Source organism: Muscardinus avellanarius (assembly GCF_963383645.1).
Source record: "Muscardinus avellanarius genome assembly, chromosome: 1".
Taxonomy (NCBI): Eukaryota; Metazoa; Chordata; class Mammalia; order Rodentia; family Gliridae; genus Muscardinus; species Muscardinus avellanarius.
In genome coordinates this window covers 63,890,559-63,917,611 of record NC_137786.1, presented here as the reverse complement: position 1 = coordinate 63,917,611, position 27,053 = coordinate 63,890,559, and the positions used below count along the sequence as shown (strand labels likewise).

The window sequence follows — 27,053 nt, the reverse complement described above, 5'->3', positions numbered from 1 at the left end:
CCCTAATGCTGGGATTACAAGTGTGTGTCACCATAACCGGCCAGTCCTTTCCTCTCATCAGGGCTCCATTGGTAGTATTGGGGGCACTGCCTAACCCAGTATGATCTCATCTTAACAAATTCCAGCAGCATAGACTCTTTTTGCAAATAAGATCACATTCTGAGCTTCTTGGTGGACACAAACTTTGGGATATCACTATTCAACTCATTGAAAACCTTTTCAAGTCAGTGAGGTGGTATCATAAAAGGAGACAGAGGACCATGAGGAGAAGTCAGGGTTGCCCTGCCTCCCAGACCATCTCCTGTTGAATCACGATGGCCACCACTGGGGCTTGAAGCAACAACAGGGAAAGGTGCCTCGAATAGGGCCTGTGGTTAAGGACAACCTTTCCCCAAGTAGAGACTTTCCTGGGGCGGAAACAAGTCTAGAGGGCAGTTGTGAGCCCTTCTTACCCATAATCAAAAGTTCCTGAAGTGTAACAAATAATGAGGAGTTTCAAACCACATGGATATCCGAGAGTGGAGGTGTGAGTTGGGGCTGCTGATAAGTAGAGATGGCTCAGAAGTGGATTCTCCTCAGGACAAGTGCATCAAAGGTTGGATTATAAATGGCCAGAAAGCATACTTAACAAGACAGGAGAATCGATCAGGAAATAATTGTTTGCTGGAAGCCCGGCTCTATTCAATGGGTAATTAAGATGGTGTCACTTGATAACTACTCCAGGGAGAATCACTCTTGCAGCTCTATGCCGTTAATCCAGTGTCATGGCAACAGGCAGGCCGTGGGTTCTCCCTCCGGAGCTTTCTTTTATTCATGTGTCTCCTGCTCACAAGTCACAGCTTGCTCCTTCCGTTGTGCTGCTCCCAACACAAGTGACAAGGTGGAAAGAAAGTGAGGTAGATTTGATGATCCAGCACAAGCCTTGGAGAAAAGCAAAAACAAATAACCCAGGCAGCAGCTAGCTCATCGAAAGGCAATCTCTTTCCTCAATGAAACGCAGAACCCCGGCCCCTACCCTGTATCAGAATCCATCCCTTAGCAGAATCCCTGGGTAATTCATAGTCACATTAAAATTCCAGAAGCAGGGCCAACTGAAGGTTCCCTTTAAGTGATAACGCCACCAGCAGCTGCCTGAAAGGGGCTTCTCATCTGAGTGCCACTTTTTTTCATTAGCAGTGGTAGCCTGTTAAGGTTTCAACAAAAAGCACAAGAGACACACTGTTTATCCAGTAAGGAGAAGGCTCACCCCAGAGACTCTTGTCTGTGAATCTGGCACGATGTCCCAGGAGCATCAAACAGAAGAGGCCGTTCTAGAAATTCCAACTAGAAAATATGCCAAACAAATGCACAAAGCAAGCTTTGTTATAGCCAGAGCATAGGATGATGCTGTTGCCTCTAATCTATTGCAAGGGATGTGTGTGTGTGTGTGTGTGTGTGTGTGTGTGTGTGTGTGTGTGTGTAAATGTTGACTTAAGAAGGCATATGAAAATGTGTTGATAGCCTGGAAGGATTTTCCTTCATTCCCAGAACATCAAGCTGGAAGGATTTTTCTTCATTCCTAGAAGACACGGGAAATACCACAAATCAGGTCTCTACAATTATAATGAAATTAAAATGAAGTAAATTGCACAGATACTGCCACTAAAAAGAAAATAACAAGCTAGGGGTGGCGGTGAACACTTGTAATCCCAGTACTTGGGAGGCTGAGACAGGAGCTGCAGGTTTGCAGCCATCCTCCGCTACTTAGTGAGGCCCTCTACAATCTAGCGAGACCCTGTTTCAAAAACAAAGTAAAATAGGGCTAAGGTGTAGCTCAGAGGTAAAATGTCCCAGGGTTCAATACCTAGTACCACAAGAAGAAAGAAAGAAAGAAAGAAAGAAAGAAAGAAAGAAAGAAAGAAAGAAAGAAAGAAAGAAAGAAAGAAGCCAGGCATGGTGGCGCACGCTTGTAATCCCCGCACTTGGGAGACAGAGACAGGAGGATTGCGCTGGCTTGGAGCCAGCCTCGCTGGCTTAAGAGACCCTGTTTCCAAATATATATAAAAAATAGGTCTGGGAGTGTAGCCCAGAGGTAGAATGGCTTCCAGGAACCCCAGTACCAAAAAAAAGAAAAAGAAAGAAAAAAAGAAAGGAAGAAAGAAAGAAAAGAAAGAAAGGAAGGAAGGAAGGAAAAAAAGAAAGAAAAGAAAAGAATAAAAAAGCAAACCCATTGAATAGATATTTTTCCCCAGACCATGGATGTGTTTAGTAGGGAGAAGAAAGGATGGAATAGGATGGGTAACAACAGAAGAGAAGAGGGATTGTAAAATAGGTCATATAAAGGAGTGTTTTATAATTAGGATGAGTCATTCTTTCAATGAGTTCACCTTGACAAAAAGAAAAAGTTAATTGTTTTCCTTTATGGAAGGGTACCTTTATCCTGTATGACCTTGGACAGTATCTTTTTTAGTTGCTGAGGCTGGCCTGGAACTTGCAATCCTACTGTCTCAGCCTCCTAAGTACTGGGATTATAGGCATGTGCCACCAGGCCTGGCTTGGACAAGTGCTTTAACCTCTTTCTTCCTCTATTCTTTCATTTATCAAATGAGGAAAATAATTCTGCCTTCTACTTTGAATTGCTTTGAGATTAAGAATAAACCATTTTTACAATAATTAATATATAATAAGCACTGAATTAATATTAGCTCTTATTACATAGAGATGTAGCCAATTTGGGGACTAAAAGAATATGTTAGTGCAAAAATTTGAGTACCAATGAAGTTAAAATCTATATGGATAAAAAAGTGAAATTAGCACATATAAGACCCCTGGTTCAATTCCCAGGTCCAAAAAAGGGGGGGGGGGCAAGAAGAAGAAGAGGAAAGGAAATGAGATCTGGTGGCCCATGCCTGTAATTTCAGTACTTGGAAGGCTAATACAGGAGGGTTACAGGTTCAAGGCCACCCTTAGCAACTTAGAGAGGCTCTGTTTCAGAATAAAAGGGTTTCAGAAAAAAAAAAAAGTAAAAAAGGGCTGGGGGGTGTAGCTCAGAGGTAGAATATCTCTGGGTTCAATTCCCAGTATCACAAGAGATAGAGATAGAGCGAGAGCGAGAGAGAGACTGGGGTACTATATGAGATTATTTAAGAAAAAAATAACTGCAAGATGGATCAGCCCTGGGAGGAGTTACTTGAGTTACAAATTTTAATTGCCTACATTCATTCAATTGATCAAAGTGACTAGTTCTTCACAGTATCTTCATGGCTGTCACTTTCCTATATAATAATTTTCTTTTTTCTTTTTTCCTTTTTTTGTGGTACTGGGAATTAAACTCAGGGAAATTCTACCTCTGAGCTATACCTTTAGCCCTATTTTATCATATTTTATTTTATTCTATTCTATTTTTAAATTTTGAAGCAGGGTCTCACTAAGTTGCAGGGGACCTCACTAAATTGTTGAGGCTGATGGAGGACCTGCGATCCACCTTTCTCAGCCTCCAAACTATGGGATTAAAAGCATGAGCCACCACGTCTGGCTTAAATCGGCAAAGCAGCTGAAAATATTCATCTACAATATTCACCTTTTGTACTGAGAAGAAACAAAAGACTATCCCAATCCAATGGCCCACTCGGATGTACGTCAGTGTCCCTCATTCTGTCTTATCTTCATAACTTTTCCTTCAGAACTGATCTTCTCGTTAGCCATGTCCAGCCACTTGTTGAACTCATTCATTGTGTTTTATATTTTAATAGTTTTTCTTTATGTCTTACATTTATTACATTTTAAAATTTAATCTTCTGTGTTTTCTCCCCCCATAATGATCTGTTCCTGATACAGAGCAACCTTTTAGATGTTTCTGCAGTTCTGAATAGAGCACCACCATTGAGTTTTCTACTCATTCTGTGGGCTTCTAATCAATGACCTGGGTATACACATTGCTCGTTCACGCATAAGGAAACACTTTCCAATTAAAGACTTCTCTCTGAAAGAGACTTCCAAATTGGTTTCATTGAAAAGAAACGAGGAAGCTAACAGCCTTTCACTTGAGATTTGACAATAGCCAGAAAACCTTTGTTAACCAGGAAGTTAAGTGATAACATTTAATTAGCATGGCTTATAAATAGACTTTCCCTTGGAACTTGCGTACGTGTATCTTAGATCTCTGTGTAGCTGGTAGCTGTTCTTTCTACAGTTCTTCCTACACATGGGCGATGATATGTCAACATTTTTTATTTAGGACTCTCTCTCTTCAGAGATATTTTATTGGGTTGAGAAATAGATTTTAGTTTGGATTTTGCCATCCTCAGGAGTTAGTTCCAAGGGAAGTAGACTGGGGGATGTGGGGATGGTGCTAAGGAGTGCATTGGCATCCATTAATTTGCCCTTCTGCTCTCCTGTAGGCGAAAGTAGCTGGGTTGTGGGTAACAGTCATACAAGATAGTTCTGTCCCTTCATTGATCCAGATGGATTTAGCAGTAGCTTTGCTTACCACACATCATGACCAAGTACAAGGGGAAGTTTTCAGTAAAAAAAAAAAAAAAATGTGCATTCTTTTTTTTTTTTTTTTTTTTTTAGTAGTAGTAAAAATATTTGGCATAGTAGTAGCATTCTCTAGAGGAACAGAGACAATAAGAAGCTCCCTTGAACTGGGCGTGGTGGTGCACACTTGTAGTCCCAGCATTCGGGAGGTTGAGACCAGAGGATCACGGTTCACAGACAGCCTCAGCTACTTACTGAGGCCCTCTGCAACTTAGTGAGACCCTATTTCAAAATAAAGAATAGATGAGCGTGGTGGCACACAGTTGTAATCCCTGTGCTTGGGAGGCGGAGACAGGAGGATCGCGCAGGTTCGAAGTCAGCCGCGCTGGCTTAAGAGACCTTGTTTCCTTCCAAATAAAGATATAAAATAGGTCTGAAAGTGTAGCCCGGAGGTAGAAGGGTTTCCAGGAACCCCAGTACCACCAAAAAGAAAAAAAGAAGAATAAAAAATAGGGCAGGGATGTAGCTCAGAGGTCAAATGTCCAAGTTCCCTTGTCCTCAGGAGATCTCTGGTGTTTTTCTCTTACGCCATCCCAATGAGTGTTTGACCATTTAAACGGGTACTGTGGGCAAGGCAAGTTGACATACAAAATGTACCATCACATTTGGCAGTTCTGAGAGTTGGACTTGGGATTCATTAGTTATAATATTCTCAAGTGCCCTGAGATCACATTGAATGCTATACTTTGACAAGAATTAAGAACCAAAATGCTTTAACTGCCACTGCCCCGCCTTGCTGGGGAACACCCTTCGGGAAGGCTGGACTTCCTACTCAGTTCTAGAGAAACCTCCACGAGAGTGGCACAGTAATAAAGTTCGCAGCCTCCAAGGCGGCTCGCTGGAGTCTGAGTCCGGGCCCACTGCTCTCCAGCTGTGCAGTTCACTTTCCTGTGCCTCAGTGTCCCCATCTGTAAAGTGGAGAAAGCCTTAAACGTTTTGCTGATGGGAAAATGAGCAAAAACATTTAAAACTATAAAGCAATGCAAGGAATATACTAAGTATAAAGACATATTAGCTTTTACTGTAATTTAAATGAATAGTCAAGCCCCATAATTTTTTCTTATTTGTCAATGTTAAAAATAGGCTTTGGGGGTTGTTTTTACTTTGCCCTTTAAACCTGCAGCCTTACAGCAAGTGATGCCAGCCGTAGCCCTTCCTCCTTTGCCTGGGGTTGGCACTTCCATGTTCCCTACGGGCCTCCAACGTCACTTGTTTTTCATGGGAAAGGCCAGGAGAGGGAAACACCAGAGAGGCCTGTTCGTAGCCTGGACATAACCGGAGGAAGGCCCAGGCTCCTCTGGGCAGATGCCAAGGTAGCTTTACTATTTCATTAAGCCTTGCAAACAGACTGTCCTATTATAATGAATGGGTAAATAAATTCTAGAGAGGTAAGGTCATTTCAGGAAAAATAATATATTGCCATTTATCCTTATAAAAGGAAGCTATTTTCTCTTTACAAAATAAATTCCCATCACTTAAAAAACCCAGTTCTATTTCCTTTAAATAGCAAACTTCTTTAGTGTATCTAAGACAAAGTTATATTACCAAATACCTGACTGATAAGCAGCTTCTTCGGGAAAGGTACACACATAGTTACAGGCTTCTTTATGTCTAGACTGCTCCTTGGTACTTCATGCAAAGTCATTGCATTCAAAGGTGGATGTAAAGAGCCGAGTCTGGTGGTGCACACCTATAATCCCAGTACATGCACAGGTTCGCAGCCAGCCTCAGCAGTGTAGGATATTATAACTAATGAATCCCAACTTAGACCCTGTTTCAAAATAAATTTTAAAAATAGAGCTGGGAGTATAGCTTAAATGTAGAATGCCCCTGGGGATCATAGGTTGGAGACCAGCCTCAGCAACTTAGCAAGACCCACAGCAACCTACTGAGATACTATTTCAAAACGAAACAAACCCCCACATTATTTATTCATTCATTCATTTATTTATTTATTAACTTTGCCGTACTAGGGATGGATTGCAGGGGCATTATACCTCTGAGCGACACCCCCAGTCCTATTTTTTATTCTTTCTTTATTTTTGCGGGTCTGGGCATTTGACCTCCAAGCTACACCCCCTGCCCTATTTTTTATTATTTTGAAACTGGGTCTTACTGAGTTGCAGAGGGCCTCACTAAGTAGCTGAGGCTGTCCGTGAACCGCGATCCTCCGGTCTTAGCCTCCTGAATGCTGGGATTATTATTCTTTATTTTGAAACAGGGTCTCACTGAGTTGTAAAGGGTCTCACTAAGTAGCTGAGGCTTTCCTTGAACTGCGATCCTCCTGTCTCAGCCTCCCAAGTGCTGGGATTACAAGCGTGTGCCACTATGCCCGGCTTAAAACAAAACAAAACAAAAATTTTAAAAGGGCCAGGGGTGCAGGAGTGTAACTTGGAGGTAGAATGCCCTTTCCTGCCCCTGCAATCCCCAGTAACACACACACACACACACACACACACACACACACACACACACAGTGGATGCGCCTCTGATGCTCTGCAAGGTGCAGCTACTTGCCCAAGGTCACATACCTGGTGTTTGAATCAGAACTCACCCCTACATCCAGGTTCCCAAGCCTGGCTTCTCCTCCGTCCACCATGTTTAGTACTTACAGCTCTGGGTCTTGATCCTAAAGCTGGTCCTGTCCATTCTTTCCTCCTATCCATTCCACATGGACAAGATTGCATCCTGAGCTGGTCCTTGGAAAAACTAAGAAAGCACAGGAAATTTGTCTTTTACAGCCCAAACCCCATCATCCTCTGTGAATGTCCAGCAAGCCTGCAGTTTCGTCAGTACCGTGCTGCCTGCCCAGGAAACTGTAATGGAGCTTTTGTCTGGGTTTGTTTCCTTTCTAGCATCTCATGCTCTTCATTTCATTCACTGTCCTCTACTCAAAACTTACCTGCCGATTTTTCATCATGGTGTAATGATTGGCAATACCTCCTATGGCTAAATTAGCTACTGATATGCAAGTTAGTATCTTACTTGGTTACCTCTGGATGTTTGGACCTTTACAACAATAAGGTATTAATGGGTTGTTTAGATAAATATATGCTTTAAAGAACCAAAAAAATGGATTGCAAGGATGGCAATCTTAGTACAGAACAGTTTTCAGTCAACTGGCTTTTGTTGTCCCTCAGATCACACATAGGTAGCTACCTGCTTTGCTTGCACGTGTGGATAGCTTGATTACATCTACGCCATTAACATGGGACATATTTTCTCATACATAGAAGCCTGGGAGCCCAGCAAGGTGGCACATTTCTGTAATCCCATTAACTTAAGAGACCACAGCAGGAGGATCTCAAGTTCGAAGCCAGCCTGGGCAACTTAACAAGACCCTGTCTCAAAATAGAAAGTAGAAATGGCTAGGGAATAGCCGGACGTGGTGGGGCACGCTTGTAATCCCAGTATTTGGGAGGCTGAGACTGGAGGGTCACGGTTCTCAGACAGCCTCAGCTACTTAGTGAGGCTCTCCACAACTTAGTGAGACCCTATTTCAACAATAAAGAATAAAAAATAGGGCAGGGGTGTAGCTCAGAGGTCGAATGCCCCCTGGGTTCCATCCCCAGACCCGCAAAAAAAAAAAAAAAAAAAAAAAAAAAAAAAAGGAAATGAAATGAAATGGCTTGGAGTGTAGCTCAGTAGTAGAGCACTCCTGAGTTCAGTCCCCAGTACTGCAGAAGAAAGAAAGAAGGAACTGGGGAGAAGAGGGAGGGGAGTCAGCAGGGGGAGTCCATCTTTTTACTGGAAACCTCCAGTATCCGATACCCCTTCTAGATACAAAGGTCATGGTTCCATCCACTCTGTCCAATTTTATGTTGTAGTGTTGACATTGTTTTTCCCCTACAGCACAAGACATTTCTTGTTTTCCATTTTTTGGCTGCAAAGGGATTGAGTACACTGCTGTTACCAAGAGCAAAGCCCGAGTCCAATTTAGAGACTTTGATTTTCATTACACGTTCAAAGCCTCTAATCAAGCCTTCTTTCTTGTACCCAGATTTCCTCTTTTCTATCTCTGGTTCTTCTCTCTTTGTGTAGTTTGTTTTAACACACAAAGAAAAAACTCAGAAAGAGAAAAATGGAGTCTAATCATTACAAATGGCCCATTAGAACAGAGGCCATTTAACCTGCTTATCTGAACAGACAGAGGTGTGCCTCCTTTTTTCAGTACTCCACTGCACAGAGAAGGATGTATCCAGACAGAATTTTATATGGTTACTTCATAATAGGTGCTCTTTTCCACAACTCTTATTTTATTTTATTTTATTTTATTTTATTTTATTTTATTTTATTTTATTTTATTTTATTTTATTTTATTTTTGTACTGGGGAATGAACCCAAGGGCATTCTGTCTTTCTGATCGTAATTCCTAGCTTTTTCTCATTTTTGTTTTTGAAACAGGATCTCACTGATTGCTAAGCATCTTTCTAAATTGCTGAGGCTGGCCTCAAACCTGCAGTCCTTCTGTTTCAGCCTTCCAAGTACTGGGATTACAGGTATGGGTGTTTTTGAGCCCCCAGACAAATTGTGTACAAGTAAATCCTGTTTGACAAATTTTTATTTCGTGAAGGTTGTACTTTGCAGGCAAACCTAGGCAACATTATCTCCCTGTTAATATAGCAGCTGAGAATAGTGGCACATGTCTGTAATCCTAGTACTTGGGAGGCTGAGACAGAAGGATCACAGATTAGAGGCTAGTCTCAACAATTTAGCAATACCCTGTTTCAAAAAATAAAAACAAAAATAAAAAACAAAAACTTAAAGGGCTGGGAGTGTATCTTGGAGGTAGAATGGCCCTGGGTTTAATCTTCAGTACCAAAAATATGCAAGAAAGAAAAATTTACAGTTAGGAGAGTTCTAGAATTTTGGGGGTGGGAGGTGAGAGGGTGTTGGTAACCATACTTGTGGCCTCACACATGCTAGGCAAGCATTCTACCACTAAGCTACATCTCCAGTCCTGCAAAAATCTGTCACTAAAAATTTTTTCTGAGTCAAAAGTATTTTCTTTTTAAGAAAAAGCTACATAGCAGATGAAAAATAATCTAGTAAAAAAATTAAATTATTAAATGAAGAGAAGCAGAGCAATTAAGTTTTATTTGGGGCCTGTTTTCAGCCAAATTAATGAATGGTTTTATCTAATCCTGAAGAGAAGGCAACCCAGAGCAAGAGCACTGGTATAAAAGGGACGTTTATCATTGCACACACCTGAAGCAAGGGTTCTAGGCTGGAATCCTCCATGGGCTACAGGAGCCTGTGAACTCTGGCAATTTGGACACATGTTTGTGTATATTCGCATTTTTTCCCCGGAAAGATGACCTATAGTTTTTCAGAGGGGTCTAAGAATTACTGTTACAAGAAAATTATTTAAGGAATAATTAAAAATTGGAAACAGTTATGTCTATTAAAGCTTGGTGTTTTATGAGATCAAAGATACGCATTTTAAGTCTCCTCCTTCTCCTTCTCCTTCTTTTGTGGCACTGTAGAATGCCTCCAAGAGACACCTCCAGCCATATTTTATTTATTATTTTGAAACAGGGTCTCACGAAGTTGCTGATGCTGGCCTCGAACCTGTGATCCTCCTATGCCAGGCTCCCAAGTACTGGGATTCTAGGTGTGTGTCACCATATCTGGTGTGAAGTATTTTTCTCTAGAAGTGAGTCAGGTCAAGTTTGCCTAGATAGTCACAACAAAACTAGACAGGACAATCGGATAGCTGAGAAGTTAATTTAGACAGACCCAAATGTATAAAATATGATTAACACTCAAATATACAGATATTTAAAAATTCAGTGGTCAATGTTTCATATACATTGTTATTCACTTACTCAGTTGATGTGACCAGAAGATGTACACTGGATGTACACTGGATGTGACCAGATGTATACTGGATGTACACTGGATTGCTCCTTTAGAGATCATCTACCATTTTGTTTCCCAAAAACCTGCTCCATTCTTTTTTTTTTTTTTTTTTTTTTGGTGGCAGTAGGGATTGAACTCAGGGGCATTCAGCCTCTGAAATATACCCACAGATATTTTCATGTTTTGTTTTTAAAAGGGTCTCACTAGGTTGCTAAGAGTCTTGCTACTTTGCTGAGATTGTCCTCAAACCTCTGCTTCTCCTGTCTCAACCTCCCAAGTACTGGGGTTACAGGTATGAGCCACCATGCAGAGCTTGCTCCATCCTTTTGTATTGAAGACTAAGTCACAGACTGAGTCTAAGAGATGTTAACAGTTTCCTAGAGCAGGACCCTCTCAAAGAATATAAGTTACTATGCACTATAAAGCTTTCAAATAACATATATCACAAATGAATAACCACAGAATGTCAGGGCTAGAAGGACCTTTAGGGACCACAGTCATATCTGTACTACAAAATCGCATTTTACCTATTATAATGAGGTCATGAATGTTAAGAAACATGTTGATGATACAACTCCCTACTTCTTGACTGTCTAGAGTGACTATGATAAAAGGGCTTAACTTCATAGAATTTTTTTTATGAAGTGAAGAATCCATTATCTTGTATTACTAATCAAGAAGTATATAGACATCCATCCATCTGTCCATTCATCCATCTGTCCAGGTGTTTATTTAATCATTTGTTAAGGTATTCACTCATTCCAAAATACCAACTAATCCACAACCTGTGCTAAATCCTAGGTCTTTCTATCACTTTTAATCAGTATTTTTTTCCGTGCACCTGGTTTTCAGATTTTGCTAACCTCTGGGCACAGGATTCTAGTATATTCCAATACTTTATATTAAATACGTTTCAAGAATCACAATCAGGCTATTAACTGTGTATAGTTTTTAGCTTTCATTCATTAATCCAAAGTAAAAAGTTCACTTAGGAGTATTTCTTAGAGCCTCATTTTTTGGTCCCCAAATGTCTTTTACAAGCCCACGTGGGGGTGCACATCTGTAACCCCAGTACTTAGGAAGATGGGGCAGGAGGGTTGCAGGATAGAGGTCAGTCTCAGCAATTTAGCAAGACTGTTCAGCAACTTAGTTCAAAATAAAAAATAAAAATGGCTGGGGGTATAGCTCAGAAGTAGAATGCCCCTGGGTTTAATCCCCAGTACAAAAAAAAAGTATATTTTTACATGCAGCATGCTTAGTATAAAGTCAAACATGAATAAGGCTCAGTCACCAGTTCAGAGCCAAAGAAATACTCAGATTCCTACAAATTGTATCTTATGAGAGTTGTAATGCTCTTTCTGTCTTTATTGAAAAATGCATTCAACACATGACACAAACACATATTCTGAGCTTCCCCAGAGGATAGTGGGAAGCGGGCATTTGCTCTCCTGCTAGCACCCAGCGTTGCCTGTGCAGACGCTGGACTGTGCTTCTGCTCTGCATAATTATTCTTCAATGGTCTAAAGTTCTAGCTCCAAGAAATCTAAAATGGTTCTGCGCCACAGGGAACGCTACTTCCTGAGGGTAAAAAAGGAGGGGACTATCAAGGAAAGCAAATAAAGCATGATGCCAAGGTGCTAATGTTCTGAATAGATTTATTCATGTTTGCATTGGTGGATGGAAAGTCTTTTTATGCTACAAAGTTCTGTTAAAAACAAGGTTTACAAATCAATAAATAATACCTACAACTTATATCTACTATACACAGAATTATAAAAAGAAATAAACAGATGCGACTCCTTTGGTATACACAGACTTCAATTTTTTTTTCTGTTACAAAACTATGAGTGTACAATACTTTCTAGTATTTTCCCTTGAGATATAATTGTCTATCGCACATTCTTTGACGCTTGTCTTACAGGCTCAAGTTTGTAGTTCACCAAAGAACTACGAGCATTTCCTTTAGAACTTTTTTTCTGCCAAGTGGGGTTCATTTTCTTCCATGTACCCATCGATATATTGCAAACAAAAATGAAGCAAGATGTGAAAATTAATGTGTGTGCATGTGCAAGGCCTAGAATACTGACCAGAGTGAAGAGCTTTTCACGAGCAGGGCATGAAAATTATGTACAATAGCTATCGAGAATTCCCTCAGCTAGCAGCAGACAGCTCATTGACCTGGTTATTCAAAGACTGGACAAGCAGAATTCCGGGATGCTATTTCCGTTTTGGTTTTCCAGTTCGTATGGCTCCAGCTGACGATACTCAAACGTCACACGATTGATGTGTTTTCCACTGGAGACCATGCGTACCACAGTGTTGTCACAGCCGATTTTCATTTGGGCTATAATTGATGGAAAAGATAAAAGTTTCCCAGCAAATTAGAAGCTGCACAGTCAACCCATTGCTGTTGGCTAGATAATTTCAACACAGCAAAAGCAAGATGATGTATCTTCCTCTACATAGTCAAGCTGCTCTCAGTTAAAAAGTTTCTTTAATATTATATAATTAATTATAGAATCATGAATTTAAGCTCAGCTTTTCTCTTTGGTGCAAGAACACTGTGAGACCAATGAAACTGGCTGGGAAGAGGCGAGCAGCTTTGTCTGGGCCTTTTCCCTGCTATCCTGCCTGCAAGGGTATGGAGGTAGGGGTCCCAGCTCTGCATAAGCTTTGGGTCAGTGCTCTTGGTGGGGACTGTGCTGCCCCTAGGGACAGGTTGGAATTTGCAGGGGCACTTTTGGGTTGTAAACAATATCTGGGGCTGCAAATGGAATGGCCCTTTGGGTGTTTATGTAGACACAGAAATCACCTATTATTGCCTATTATTATCTGAGTCTCAATAACAACTCTGTTTTACACATAAAAAATAATTTGCTGTGGTGGCTCACCTCTCTAATTCCAGTATTTGGGAGGCTGACGCAGAGGAATCACAGGTTCAAGGCCAGCCTCAGATATTTAGTGAGACTCTGATTTAAACTAAAAAATAAAATAGGGCCAGGAGTGTGGCTCAGAAGTAGAAAACTCTGGATTTAACCCCCAGTGCACACACAAAAATTATTTGCATGGTATAAATACACACTGAATATACTCATTTTGTTCTCTTATTCTGTTATAATGTACCTTTTTATCTCATTTTATGTACTTCTTCTATTGAATATCTACTAATATTCCTACCTGCCTCACATCCAATATTTTCATTATCTGTATAGGCATCTGACAACTTGTATCTCTTGTCATAACCTGAGCAGTTATATATTGAAAGTCATATTATTTTTATTAAAAATTATTTTCCTTTTAGTTCTCCAGTGTCAAGCTGGTTCCTGAGGAAGATTCATCTGTCCTACAATAACTATTTCTTCTGTTTTAATTTTCTCAGATTCCCCCATGTCTCTCTAAAGCTTTTTTTTTTTTTTGGTGGTACTGGGGTTCCTGGAAACCCTTCTACCTCTGGGCTACACTCCCAGACCTATTTTATATTTTATTTGGAAACAGGGTCTCTTAAGCCAGCACGGCTGGCTTCAAACCAATGTGATCCTCCTGTCTCCGCCTCCCAGCGTGGGAATTACAAGCATGCGCCACCACGCCTGGCTCTCTAAAGAATTTTGAAGTTTAGAGAAATGCTAGCATTTTCATTGTATAACAGTTACCTCACAAACATCTACTTGTGCTTAAATGAAATTTAAAGATTCAATAATATTATTGAGATAATAGTCAATTGAAAACATAATCAACATAAACTTTATAATTCTTTTAATATAAGTACCAGGGAACCTAGGGTAACTTCTGTCAGGACAGTTAAATCCATCCATCCATCCTTCCTTCCTTCCTTCCTTCCTTCCTTCCTTCCTTCCTTCCTCCCTCCTTTTTTCCCTTCTTTTCTCCCTTCCAGGGGCATTCTACTCCAGCTGCACCTCTAGACTTTCTTATTTTGAAATAGGGTCTTAGTATGTTATTAATGGCCTTGCTAAGCTGCTTGAACCTGCAATCTTCCTATTTCAGTTTCCCAAGTACTGCGATTACAGGCATGCGCCACTAAATCCAGTTCCAAGTCTTTCTTTAAACAATTTGAAAAGTCATTCCCTTTCTGATCTTACTGTGAACTTTAATCTATACAATATGCCTTATTTCCTTTAGTTAATCTACATATTGTTTATTATTTTGACATAATTTCTAATAAAATTGAATTTCGTGGTCAGGTCCCTGATAGTTCTACATTTGGGGGGTACTGGGGATGGAACCCAGGGGCCTTCTACCTTCGGGCTACACCCCCAGCCTATTTTATATATTTTATTTGGAAATAGGGTTTCACTAAGCTGCAGAAGACCTAAGTAGCTGAGGCTGGCCATGAATCTGCCATCCTCCTATCTCAGCCTCCCAAGTACTGGGATTACAAGCATGCACCACCACGCATGCTTAGTTCTACATTTTCAAAAACAACTTATGAGAGGCTCATGGAAATAGGGTAGATGAAAGGGAAAAAAGTCAAATATCTAAAATGATCCATAGAATAATATAATTCAAGCCTTAAAAATCATCTTAAATTGGTTTCAATTGTATAGATAATTTAGGCCCCCAAAAAGTAGTTTTCTGGCGTAACTGACACTTTTGCCTAATTTAAGTTATATAATTGAAACAGAAAAATGACTTTAGTTCGATTATCTAAATTTTAGGGCACGTGTGTTCTTCAATTGCAATTGTACCATTTCCCACTCACGTACACACGCTCAGCGCCAAGGCCTCTCCCTTCCTTAGTAGGGACGCCATTCAGTGCCTGGGAGAGAACACGCACCAGGCCAGAAAAGCCACTGTGTGTGCTAGCAGTTTAAACCAGGCTCACCGGGCATGGTGGCACATGCTTGTAGTCCCAGCGTTCCGGAGGCAGAGACATGAAGATCTCGGTTCATGGACAGTCCCAGCTTCTGCTTAGTGAGGCCCTTTGCAACTCAGTGAGACCCTGTTTCAAACATAAAAAGGACTAAAAAATAAGGCTGGTGGTGTAGCTCGGAGGTAGAATGTCCCTGGGTTCCCTCCCAGTACCACAAAAACAAACAAATAACAACAACAACAACAAAAAAAATAGGCTTACTTGTCAGCACAAAAGGATCTGCAAGTCTTCTGCTAAGTGGGTTTTTTGTTTTGGTTTCTTTTATATGGTACTGGAGATTGAACCCAAAGGCATTCTACCTCTGAGCTACACTCCCAGTCCTTTTTATTTTTTTATTTTGTAACAGGATCTCGCCAAGGTGCCGGGGCTTTGGAAAGTTGCTGAGGCTGGCTGCAAACCTGCAGTCTCCTTCCTCAGACTCCCGAGGATTAGGATTACAGGCGTGTGCCACTTTGCCACAGCTGCAAAGCGATTTTTTGGAAAACTTCTTTTGGGGGTGTTTGTTTGTTTGTTTGCCTTTTACATTGATGAGAAAATTTTCCTTGAGCTCAGTCCTGCCTTAAATCTCATCTGAAGTTTTTTCACACAGGTGTATTCAGGGAGCACGGAGGACACATTGGGCCTTAGTGCTTACCTGTTTGTATTAAGTCCATTTCAGGGACATGGAATTAATACACACCTTTTATCAAGGTCCCAGCATTAGCCAGAGAGAAAGACACAATATTAGTGGGTAAGCTCAGTTTTCATTATCTTAGGACACAGTTGATCAATACCACTGTCTACAGCTTTAACTACCTAGTTGAAGGGTCCATGGTGACAGGACAGGAAGTGGCTATGGTCAGAGGTAACTATTAGATTAGAGACTGGTATCCTTTGTCTTGTTTTACTTTTGTCTTTTTAAAGATAACCATTCCTAGGCCAGGGGTGGTGGCGCACGCTTGTAATCCCCGCACTTGGGAGGCTGAGACAGGAGGATCACACAGGTTCAAAGCCAGCCTCAGCTACTTAGCGAGGCTCTCAGCAACTTAGTGAGACCCTGTTACCAAATAAAATATAAAATAGGGTCTGGGAGTAGCCCTGAGGAAGAAAGCCCCTGGGTTTCACCCCCAGTACCACCAAAAATAAATAAATAAATAAATAAATAATAAACAAATAAATAAATAAGTAAAGATAACCATTCTTGTGCCTAAAGTACAGGTACCAGAGAGGTCTTTGTAGAAGTGTTTGATGTAATCCACTCCTCCCCATACACACACACACACACACACACACACACACACAAACCTGATTAGTTTATTCATGAGGTCAATAATTCGCACCCACTCTCAGCCATGTGACTGAGCATTAGTCACATGGGAAATCCTCGCTGGCCACTGAAAGAAAGGCTGTTTCCATTTGGCAGCTGTGCGCCAATCAGTTATTTTGGATTTCAGAATTCACCTCTGGGTTCTAATGCCTTTGAGAGGCAGGTTTCGTTGCTAGAAGTTAGGGACATTCAACAGTTCAGAGAAGTTTTAATAAAGCTCACGACTTTGTTCTTTGCTTACTATGAGTAATACATATATGGAAAACTTAGTTATTATTTGCTTATACTATTACTAATCGATGATTCATCTACTGTTTGAACCATTAGTTTATCGCTTAGTAAGTAAGCACATGCTTTAATCTCCAGAGGATGAAAGCAGGAACCTCCAAGAAGATGAAAAGAATTTAAAAGCTTTGTAGTTTTCCTTAGGGCCAACCTTAAATACATATCCTAATTGCTTCATAGGTCTCTTCATGGTGTCAGATATGTGGGTAGTGGATTTTGATACTGTACCTAGGGACAAATGTAAAATTCTCATACTGGCTCAACACACAACAAAATGGATTTTTTTTTTTCGTGGAACTCATCTTCCAATGTATAAAACACTGTTTTATTTAAGTAAATAACAATGATAGGAATACAAATAATAATTGAAGAACTATCTCACCAGGGCCAAGAAAGGGGTAGCAGAGATCAGCTAAAGGCATCATCTTCGAAGGGTCCAGCCCAGTTCCTCCCAGCAGCTCCACAAAGTCTCCTATTCCACCACATCCTGCTGAGGATTTCTAAGAGAAGAAAGCAGCGGAGAAAGATACATTAAAACCAATTATAGAAATCAAACCATTTGGCCAATAGCGGATGGATGAATTCATTCCAGCAGCCCTCAACATGGCAATGCTGTTGAAGTTAACATCTGGGACACCGGAAATTAAAAGTCATTTAAAAGAAAAAAAAAACATAAGAATTGCTTAAGGACCGAAATGATGTAGCAGGAATTTGTAAGCTTGATGTAAAAAGTAGGAAAATAGAACCTGAAAATGCTTTGCTTATCAAACTTCTTGTCCACACACACTGAATGCCTTGAATTTCTTAAAGCGTGCAGTCAGAGTTAAGTGACTGCATTGCATAAACAGGGCTTCCACGTTGGCTTTCCCTTCAACTCACCTCTTTTCCTCTTCTTCATAAAGGGAGATCTCTACTATTGGAACACAGGCCTTCTACCAATAAGAATTTTATTTTATTTTATTTATTTATTTATTTATTTATTTATTTATTTATTTGAGGGTCTGGGGATGGAACCCAGGGGCATTTGACCTCCGAGCTACACCCCCTGTCCTATTTTTTATTCTTTATTTTGAAGCCGGCTCTCACTGAGTTGCAGAGGGCCTCACTAAGTAGCTGAGGCTGCCCGTGAACCGCAAACCGCGATCCTCCAGGTCTCAGCCTCCCAAATGCTGAGATTACAAGTGTGTGCCACCATGCCTGGCTACCAATAAGAATTTAATTATAAGTTTATTAAATAAAGAGTAAAACTCTGATATGGGGCTCAAGTTAGCTGGACTTATCATCTTTCTCTTTGAAACTAAACAAATTCATTTCAAGCTACCCACAAGAATTGATTGCAAGGCTTTGTGTGAGCCCTGACGCTCTCTATTCTGCGCCCCTCGGTGCTCTCCAGTCGTACCCACTGCAGTCCCTGTGCCTCACTCTCCCACACAGGGAAGCAGCCACTGGCTCCCAAATGTTGTGCTTGGCCCCCCACCTGCCCCATCGGGTCATGAGCATGCCACCTGGGCAGCATGCAGGGCGCTGCTCAGGAGAGAGCCTTGTGCTTGATTTAAAGCTCTGCTGTTTTGTCTTGGAACTCTTAATGAAATTTCTAATAAAGGCCCCACATTTTCATTTTGTACTGTCTCCTGCAATTTGCACAGCCAGGTTGGCCTGTGATCTTCTCCTTTGTTGAACTGAACATGTTAAGAGATCCAGCAGAGCGCGACAGGTGCCCAGCGGTTACCCAGATAGACCCTGAGACACAGGAGCCAAGATGTAAAATAAAGAACTTTAAATGCACACACCTTCTGACATTTAGGAAGACAACTGGAAACGAAGCCACGAATTAGAGAATATTATCATGGCCACTGTTTGGCTAATGAAGGGAGGGGACATCTATTTTGAAAGGGCCTACTATGTGCAAGGTTCTGTGCTTAGGTACTTTACATATAATTTCATCACACGATGAAACAGATTTAATTAACCCCACTGTGCACAAGGCTTCATGTTTGTGAATTGACAGTTAATAAACTATTTAGGGAGTGAAGGGGAAAAAGACTAATTGCCTTTCCCTTGAGTGCAGGGGATCCCAGGGGAGCATCTCTAAACACTGAAGTTTCCACTTGGTTCTTTAGGTTTCAAGTTTTCGCAGGTAGGTTTGAAAGGAAAAGGTAGATGAGCGAGATACAGATAGAGAGACTGGGAAATAAAGAAGTTTGGAAGAAGTAGAAACTAAAATTAGAGTACCAAAACAAAGAAACAAGGACATTGGGTGCACCTATGCCTTGGGGTTGGAGGACATCTCTCCCCTCTTTGTAGTTCTTTTCAGGTTTTCTTATAAACCATGGCAGAAACGTGGTTGTGTAGGGCCCTCTCTGGGTTTTATTTCCTCAGCAGTGATCTCCTAGATGACTTTGTTGAGGCTCCAAGCCATTATCACCTCTTACTTGACCATGATACCGCAAAAGTAGAACCAAACTGCTTGTGCCAAACACAAAAACCCTACACTTCCCAATGTGTAAAACTGAAGTCTCCCTTGGGTGTTTTATTTAGAAAAACAACATTGATAAGTAGACTAACAATAATCAGAGGATACCTCCTAAGAAGCATAAAAAGGCAACCCGGTCCTTGCAGCCCACTCACTGTGGAAGCCAGAGTGACCTTCAGATGGTGTACATCTGGTCATGTCACTTTCCTGCCTGAACCCCTTCAGTGGCTTCCCACTGCACTTAATACACTCAGAGTCCTTCAGGTGAGCACAGGATTCTGCACACTGTCCATTTCCCTGTGCCTCTGACCACACTCCTCTCCCTTGCTTTCTTCCCATGTCTGGAACCCAGGAAGCCCATTTCTGCCTCTGAACATCCACACCACCATCACCTCTGCTCCCTGCCCTTGTCATGGATGCTGGCTCCTTCTGGTCTGTCATTCTACTTTCACTCTAAATGCTTCTTTGGGAGGTTTCTTTCCTGACTATCTTACCTCAAGTAGTTCCTTCCTCTCTCCACCCCGTTGTTCCCAGCCACTGTCTATCAAACCACTATGCTGTAGCCGGGCGTGGTGGCATACGCTTCTAGTCCCCGCTCTTGGGAGGCTGAGACAGGAGGATCGCGCAGGTTCGAAGCCAGCCTCAGCTACTTAGTGAGGCTCTCAGCAACTTAGTGAGACCCTGTTTCCAAATATAATATAAAATGGGTCTGGGAGTATAGCCCGGAGGTAGAAAGCCTCTGGGTTCCACCCCCAGTACCACACACACACACACACACACACACACACACCACAAAAAACAACAACAAAAAACCACTGTGCTGTGTCTCTGTCCAGCACTTACCACTACTTGAAATATATGGCAGTTTTGCCTGCCTCATCCCTGATAGGGAGGCTAGCTGTGAGTAGGACCTGTCTTATCATTGCTAATTCCCAGGATCTAGAATAGTTGCTTGCCCAAAGAAAGTATTCAAACATTTTGTTTTTATACTGGGGATTAAACCCAGGAGCATTCTACCTCCAAGCTACTCTCCCAGTCCTATTTTTATTCTTTATTTTGAAACAGGGTCTCACTAAGTTACGGAGGGCCTCACTAAGTAGTCAAGGCTGGTTGCGAACTTACAATCCTTCTATCTCAGCCTCCCAAGTACTGGGATCACAAATGTGTGCCATCACGCCCAGCTTTCAAACAATATTTTTTAAAGGCATTAATGCCTAGGACATCACAGGATCTAAATTCTTAAGGAAAAACAAAAATATAATTTCTTATAGTCTCAATACATTACAGCTTTAATAAATAACAGATCTCCCAATACAGACCTGGCAGGAGGATGGCAGGACTGAGGTCAGCCTCAGCAATTTAGCAAGGCCATCAGGGTCTTAGTGAGACCCTGTTTCAAAATAAAAAATAAAATAGAGCTGGGGGTATATCTCAGAGGTAGAATCCCCTGGGTTCAACCCCTAGAAACACACACACACACACACACACACACACACACACACACACACACACACTCCTGATTAAAGGATTATTCTTCCACCAAAACCCAACTTAAAAACAAACAAACAAAAATGGGCAGTGGCCCATGAATATAGGGATAGAGGAAATTGGATATACTTTCCTTTTCTGAGTCCTGGTCCTTTTAATTTAACTTTCACTAAAATCTTTCTGATTAGGAACTATGACTGCCTTTGATACCAGCAAATACATGGGTTATCTTAACCCAGGCATATTAGAAAGTAACAGGAAATAGGAATGACTCATGGGGAAGAAGCGACCAGTGTAAGTGAATGAAGGTCAGCATTAATTTTAAGGTCCGTACAAAAGTTCATTTGAAAGCAAGTTGCTAGGGATTCTCAGCTAATATTTCTTAGGCAAAATGCACTGAATTAAATGTATTACAAAATGCTCTTCAAAACTTGACTGCCTTTTGCAATATAAAAATCCAATTTCATGTTTTATGCTACAGTTAGCATTCCTTCACATGCAGTTTTGTCAGTGAGATACTTCCTTCGTGTCAAAAGAAAATTCCAATAATCAGAAACACAGCTGTGTAGATGACTCACAGGAGGTTCTTCTAGGAGAGAATTTTTGTAAAATAGGCGAGTACAAGAGAGTTCAATTGTAATTACATACCACAACTTTACCAGTTGAAAGCATTTCTTACATCACTAGCAAAGTATTGAAGTAGTCAGAATGGGCACCTGAGCACGCTAGTTAACAGCGTAACTGCAGGCACGCATGAGAGCTAAGAGCCAGAGGGACATGCTACACCAATTTGCGGAGGCCAGGTTTGCTTTTGTTCTGATAAATCTCCAGTCTAGGCAAGTGAGTCACTCACCTTAAACTGAAGACCATGTAAATGCCCCAGGGTGAGGTCAGATATTTTGATCGCCACTGGATAAATAATGGAGAAGCTGCAGTTTCGGTGTTGGTGTGGAACGACCAGGGTAAACCTTCCATTTGGGGTCTGAGAGATGACATTGCAAGCTTTGTAAAGAAAAAATAAATAAATAAAAGGTTATATTTGCATTATTTGGTTTGCTGGTTTTTTATAGAAATTTATTGTATCTTTATCTTAAGCTTCTGTTCATGGAGTAGAATCTTATACCCAGAAAGATAACACATATATCACAATGACAATTTGGAGAAAGGAAGAAGTTGGGGAATAAAATTCATCAAAGAGATATGCACATGGCTAGGAGGCCCAAGATATAAAGGGGCTTCTAACCTTCATCCCAGGGCGTTACCTTCTTTATAGCAATCACAAGACATGCATTTACCCAGACAAACAACACTATCTGGTAGTAGTTTTAAGAATGCTTCTGTTAACTAGGATCTAGGTTCAAGTTAGGAATATATACCATTAAAGGCTTAATGGTGAGACCAGAACTCAAATTCTATCTGTTTAAAGTCTTTGCTCATTGACTTTGGAGCCATAATGTTATTTTAAACAACAAAGAAAATAAATAATTTTATTCTAAAATAGTGACAAAATAGATTGAAAAAAAGAGAGAAACATCAGATTTACTGATAAATAATTGCTGGATGTTGTGATGTTGATTAAAAGGTAAACTTAGAAAATTTTAATTACTCTCAAGAATTTCTGAAAATTATTGTTTTGTATCTCAAATATAGATTTACAATAAATTTATTCTTCCAGCTATGAAACAGAAACATCAGAGTTGGCATTTTTGTCAATTATGGGAGGAAAGTTTCTATTGACCAGAACAGGTCAGACCTGCTTCTTGCTTCCTTCTTACATTTTTAATTACTCTTAATTTCAAAAAGAATCAGAATTTCTTCATGATTCTAGAAGACTTGATTTCTCACTAAACAAAATATAGAAGAAACATTTCATTTTGTCCTCCACAATTATTTTGCATCAGTCCTCAGAAACAACCTTTTGGGGGGCTTTATTCAAAAATTGTTTTTTTTTTTGGGGGGGGGATACTGGGAATTGAACCCAGGAACAGTCTACCTCTAAACTATATCCCCAGCTCTTCTTAATTTTTATTTTGAAATAGGGTCTTTTTGTTTGTGTGTGTTGGGGGGGACGGTCTGGGGATGGAGCCCAGAGGCATTTGACCTCTGAGCTACATCCCCTGCCCTATTTTTTATTCTTTATTTTAAAACAGGGTCTCACTGAGTTGCAGAGGACTTCACTAAGTAGCTGAGGCTGTCCTTGAACCATGATTCTCCAGTCTCAGCCTCCCAAATGCTGGAATTACAAGTGTGTGCCACCACGCCGGGCTGAAATAGGGTCTTTTTAAACTGCTGAGTCTGTCCTGAAACCTGTGATCCTTCTATCTCAGCCTCACAAGTACTGGGATTTCAGGTCAAAAGTTGTTAGTTTCTTAAGAAATAGAAATCAGAAGATCAGTAGTACACTATTCTTTGGCAGGTAAGGCCCAATCCTTCAACTATGTGAAGTATTAATATTGATTCAATTGCATGCAACTTGAGTGATATGCTTTCTTTTTTTTGATTTTTTAAAAAAGGTTATTTCTCATGCTGGGTGTGGTGGCACATGATTGTAATCCCAGCATTTGGGAGGCTGAGACAGGATCGTAGTTTGCAAACAGCCTCAGCTACTTAGTGAGGCCCTTTGCAACTCAGTGAGACCCTGTTTTAAAATAAAGAATAAAAAATACAAGGCTGTGGGTGTTGCTTGGAGGTAGAATGCCCCTGGGTTCAATCTTTGGTACTGGAAAAAAAAGAAAAAAGGTTATTTCTCTTAATGGAGAAAAAAATAAGCAGAGTAAACTAATTTTGATTAGATAACATGCTTTAGGCCTGAGCTGTACCATTTTATAGCATCATCATCATCTGTCTCCATCAGAAATGAACTACATTAAGGCGGTAGGTTCAGCATTAGAAGGTATTCTGGACCAATCTTCTGCTCACGACATGACACCTGTTCGCCATATCTCCAACATATAGCCTCTATCTCCATAGCTCTAGAGCCCCAAATTCATATTTAATTTTTCAAGCTTATCCTGGGTCAGTGGAAGACGTAGGAGGGTAGTACTGGATGTACTACAGTACCTTGGAAGATCAAAACAAGACTTTGGAGGAAAAAAATAGAATGTAACCACCACAAATTAGTACACTACCTAGCACAGGAATAAATTTCAAACTGTGATTTTATTTTTATAATAATGAACAGAAAGTATCTATTTGGTAATTTCTAATTATACATGAATTTCTATTCAAATCATTCCTCAGCTCAAATTTCCCAAGACTGTGAGCTAATACTACTTTTGAAAAGTAGTTTGATGCCCACCCCGTAAGTTCTATCTTTTTACTTAGAAGACAGGGAGATCACTTACGAAAGAGGTTGGGGTCTGTCTTTATGGTTAATGTGAATCCATTTCCTGGCTCATGGACCCGGAAAAAGATCATGGCCACATTCTGGGAGGACCTGATGCTCCTTCCGCCACGACCGCTCTCACAGAAATCTATGTACCTTTCAGTTGTGGGGAGAGGATGATCCTGGGAACTGGGGAATTTCTCCCCCTTGAGGATCCAGCCATCAAATACCTTCCAAAAAAAATATTAATAACAACAACAACAACAACAACAACAACAACAACAACAACAACCAGAGATGGTCATTTTTATCAACTCCTGAAATCACTGGACTGTTGGAAAGTGAGAAAATTATCCAGCAGAGAGCCTTCAGTTGTGAGGAGTTGACAGCCCACAATCCCGACTGTCATTTGTACATATTTTGACTGTGATGGTTTCAAGTATATCAATTCATTAATGCTTTCTACTGTATACGCCATCAAGCTGTCATAGTAAATAAATTTTCTTATAATCATTTCAACCATTTTTGGCTGGAAAAAAGAAGTTATATACGTGTTTATCTTGGTCATATTTTCCATGTCTCACCTTCAGAATGATTCTACCAAAGCAGAATTTGGGTTTCATTTAGATCTTTTCTTGCCTTTCCTCATTAAAATGTGAACAAAGTATATTAAAAATAGATAGCAAAAGAAAAATCGGGAGCAGAAACTTTGTCTACCAGTGGTTACAAATCTCTCTCTCTCTCTCTCTCTCTCTCTCTCTCTCTCTCTCTCTCTCTCTCTCTTTCTCTCTCCTGCCCCATATTATTTAAAAATATTAAGAACTCCTACGGTCAGGAGAGCTGGCTCATGTGGCAGACAGGACTTTCCTCTTTCACTTGTTACCTCTGAAGTTGGACAAAGTGTCAGAATCAATTGATTTGATTTTACTCTCAAACTCACCACAGGTCTCTAGTTTAATGACCCAACACATTCCAAATTAACAAAATTACCAGCGACCTGACTACAGATGATTTCTAATGTGTTTGACAGGCTCCAAAGCATTCTAGTTGGAGGTTTTAATCTTGACTCCTTTCCCTGAACAGCAGAGCTCAGTGTCCACCTTAAGCTGACTTTCTAGAATTACAGAGATTGGTGCTGGGGATGCTTTGAAGCTGGGGCCTTGGTCTCCTCTCCCACCTGTCTCTAACTAGATCCCCTCTGCACCCTCCCAGCAGCGGGGACCCTGGCTCCCAAATCAGATCACCCAGCTTTGCAGACCAACGCCCAGAACTCTCTGCAGAGTGGGACCGCGGGCGCCAGGTGGGTTCAGATCTCAGACATATGGACCCGGCTTTCTCACCCAGATGGGTTCCTTTGGTAGTCTGCCCCAGATTTGCCTCAAACTGCAAATTCAAGTGTTTGAAAGTTCCCAGAACCTCCACACCACATAGGAGGGATTTTCAACAACCTCGGCATCCAGAGAGGCACGAGCCCTGCAGAGTGTGGGGGCAGGTCTTTCTTGAGTTTGGGGCAAGATCCCCACAGCCGAGGGGTCCCCGAGCGGACAAGTGTCCGATTAGATGTGTCACGGCCCCCCACGCTGGGCGCTGCACTCCACCCCGGGGGTCCCAGCCTGCCGGGGCCCCAGCTCGGGGTACGCGGGGCGCCTCACCTTCAGGAAGTCCCCACCCTGGCAGTCGATGGAGACCCGGTCGTAGTGGATGTTAATGAATTCCTCTGGCTCGGTGATGAAGAAGGCGGCGCAGTGCAGCTGAGGCCGGTCGGCGGTGAAGGTGAACTGGCCAGGCAGGCTCAGCATGTCCAGGCACCCTAGGGGAGACCAGGAGCCGGGGTCCCAGGCGGCAGCTACGGCGGCGCCGGCCTCGGGCAGCCCCTCTCCGCGCCCCATTCCCAGGCTCGGCGTCGCGCAGAGCCGGAGCCGATCCGGCCTCTCCCCATCCTCGGCGGTGGGCTCGCGCCCCCGAGATGCGCCCCCGCGCCATCCCCAGCCGCCGCCCGAGGTGTGAGACCCCAGCCTCCCGACTCACGCAGCTCGCGGCGGTACTGCTGTTCCTCCGCCAGGTCCCGCTTCAGGTTGGAGCTGAAGAGCAGGATAGGGTCGTAGTCCGCGGCTTCTTGGAGCTGGCGAGGGAAAAGACTCAGTTCGGAAAAGTTCAAGGCGTGGGGAAGAAAGTGCACCTGCAGCCGGGCACCCTCACCGCCGCTCAGCAAAGGGAATCGAGAGGGAGTCTCTCTCTCCCCGGGTGTCCAGATTGCTGAAGGTCTTAGACCCTTTCCATCGGGGCATCCCCAGCTGCCACAGACAGGCAGGCAGAGGGGACGCTCAGAGGCTGGGAGAAAGACAAGTCTAAGAGAAACAAGGGGGAAAGGACCAACCGAGAGGGAAGAAAGGGCTACCCCCAAGAAAGGTCGACAGCAGAGGCAGTGCTGCCGCCCAGGCTGAATACTCACAAGGAAGGGGTGATGTGACCGGTCAGTCAGGGCTGGCTCACCTCTAGGTAGCGGCTGTCCCCTCTGAGAGCCATCAGGAAGATCAAAATGAAGCGGCACTGGAGCTTAAAGTTAGGTGGCATGCTGGCCTGGCCTCCAGCTGGTGCGCGCTGCTCCGGAGACCTTGGGCTTGCGTCCTGCACCTCTGCACAGGCGGAGAGCTCGAAGCCGTAGGGTCCCTTTGTTGGGTCTCTTTTATAGAGCGGTAGGGAGGGGAGGCTCTCTGCCCCTTAACTGATCCGAGCTTAGTTACCATGGGTTACCCTATCTCAGTGACAAAGTACGTGGCAATGACGAGGGTCCGGCTCTCAGCTACAAATTTTCAGCATGGCCCCACATTATTCACCAAGAATGATATCAGCAAGTATGACTTAGTGAACTAAAAGTGTCAGAGAAAGAATGAGGCTGGGACAAAGA

The 27,053-nt window shown here is 41.9% G+C and overlaps 1 protein-coding gene across 1 annotated transcript; it reads right to left on the bottom strand.

Annotated features, from left to right (window-relative positions):
• Positions 1-12,566: 12,566 nt before the first annotated feature.
• Positions 12,567-26,719, bottom strand: CRHBP (corticotropin releasing hormone binding protein; the record flags this gene model as incomplete). The annotated part of the gene is made up of 7 exons (XM_080710476.1): positions 12,567-12,724; positions 17,242-17,359; positions 21,674-21,822; positions 24,165-24,375; positions 25,798-25,955; positions 26,174-26,267; positions 26,639-26,719. 7 exons carry the CDS (start codon positions 26,717-26,719, stop codon positions 12,567-12,569), a joined length of 969 nt encoding a protein of 322 aa, XP_080566602.1.
• Positions 26,720-27,053: the final 334 nt, after the last annotated feature.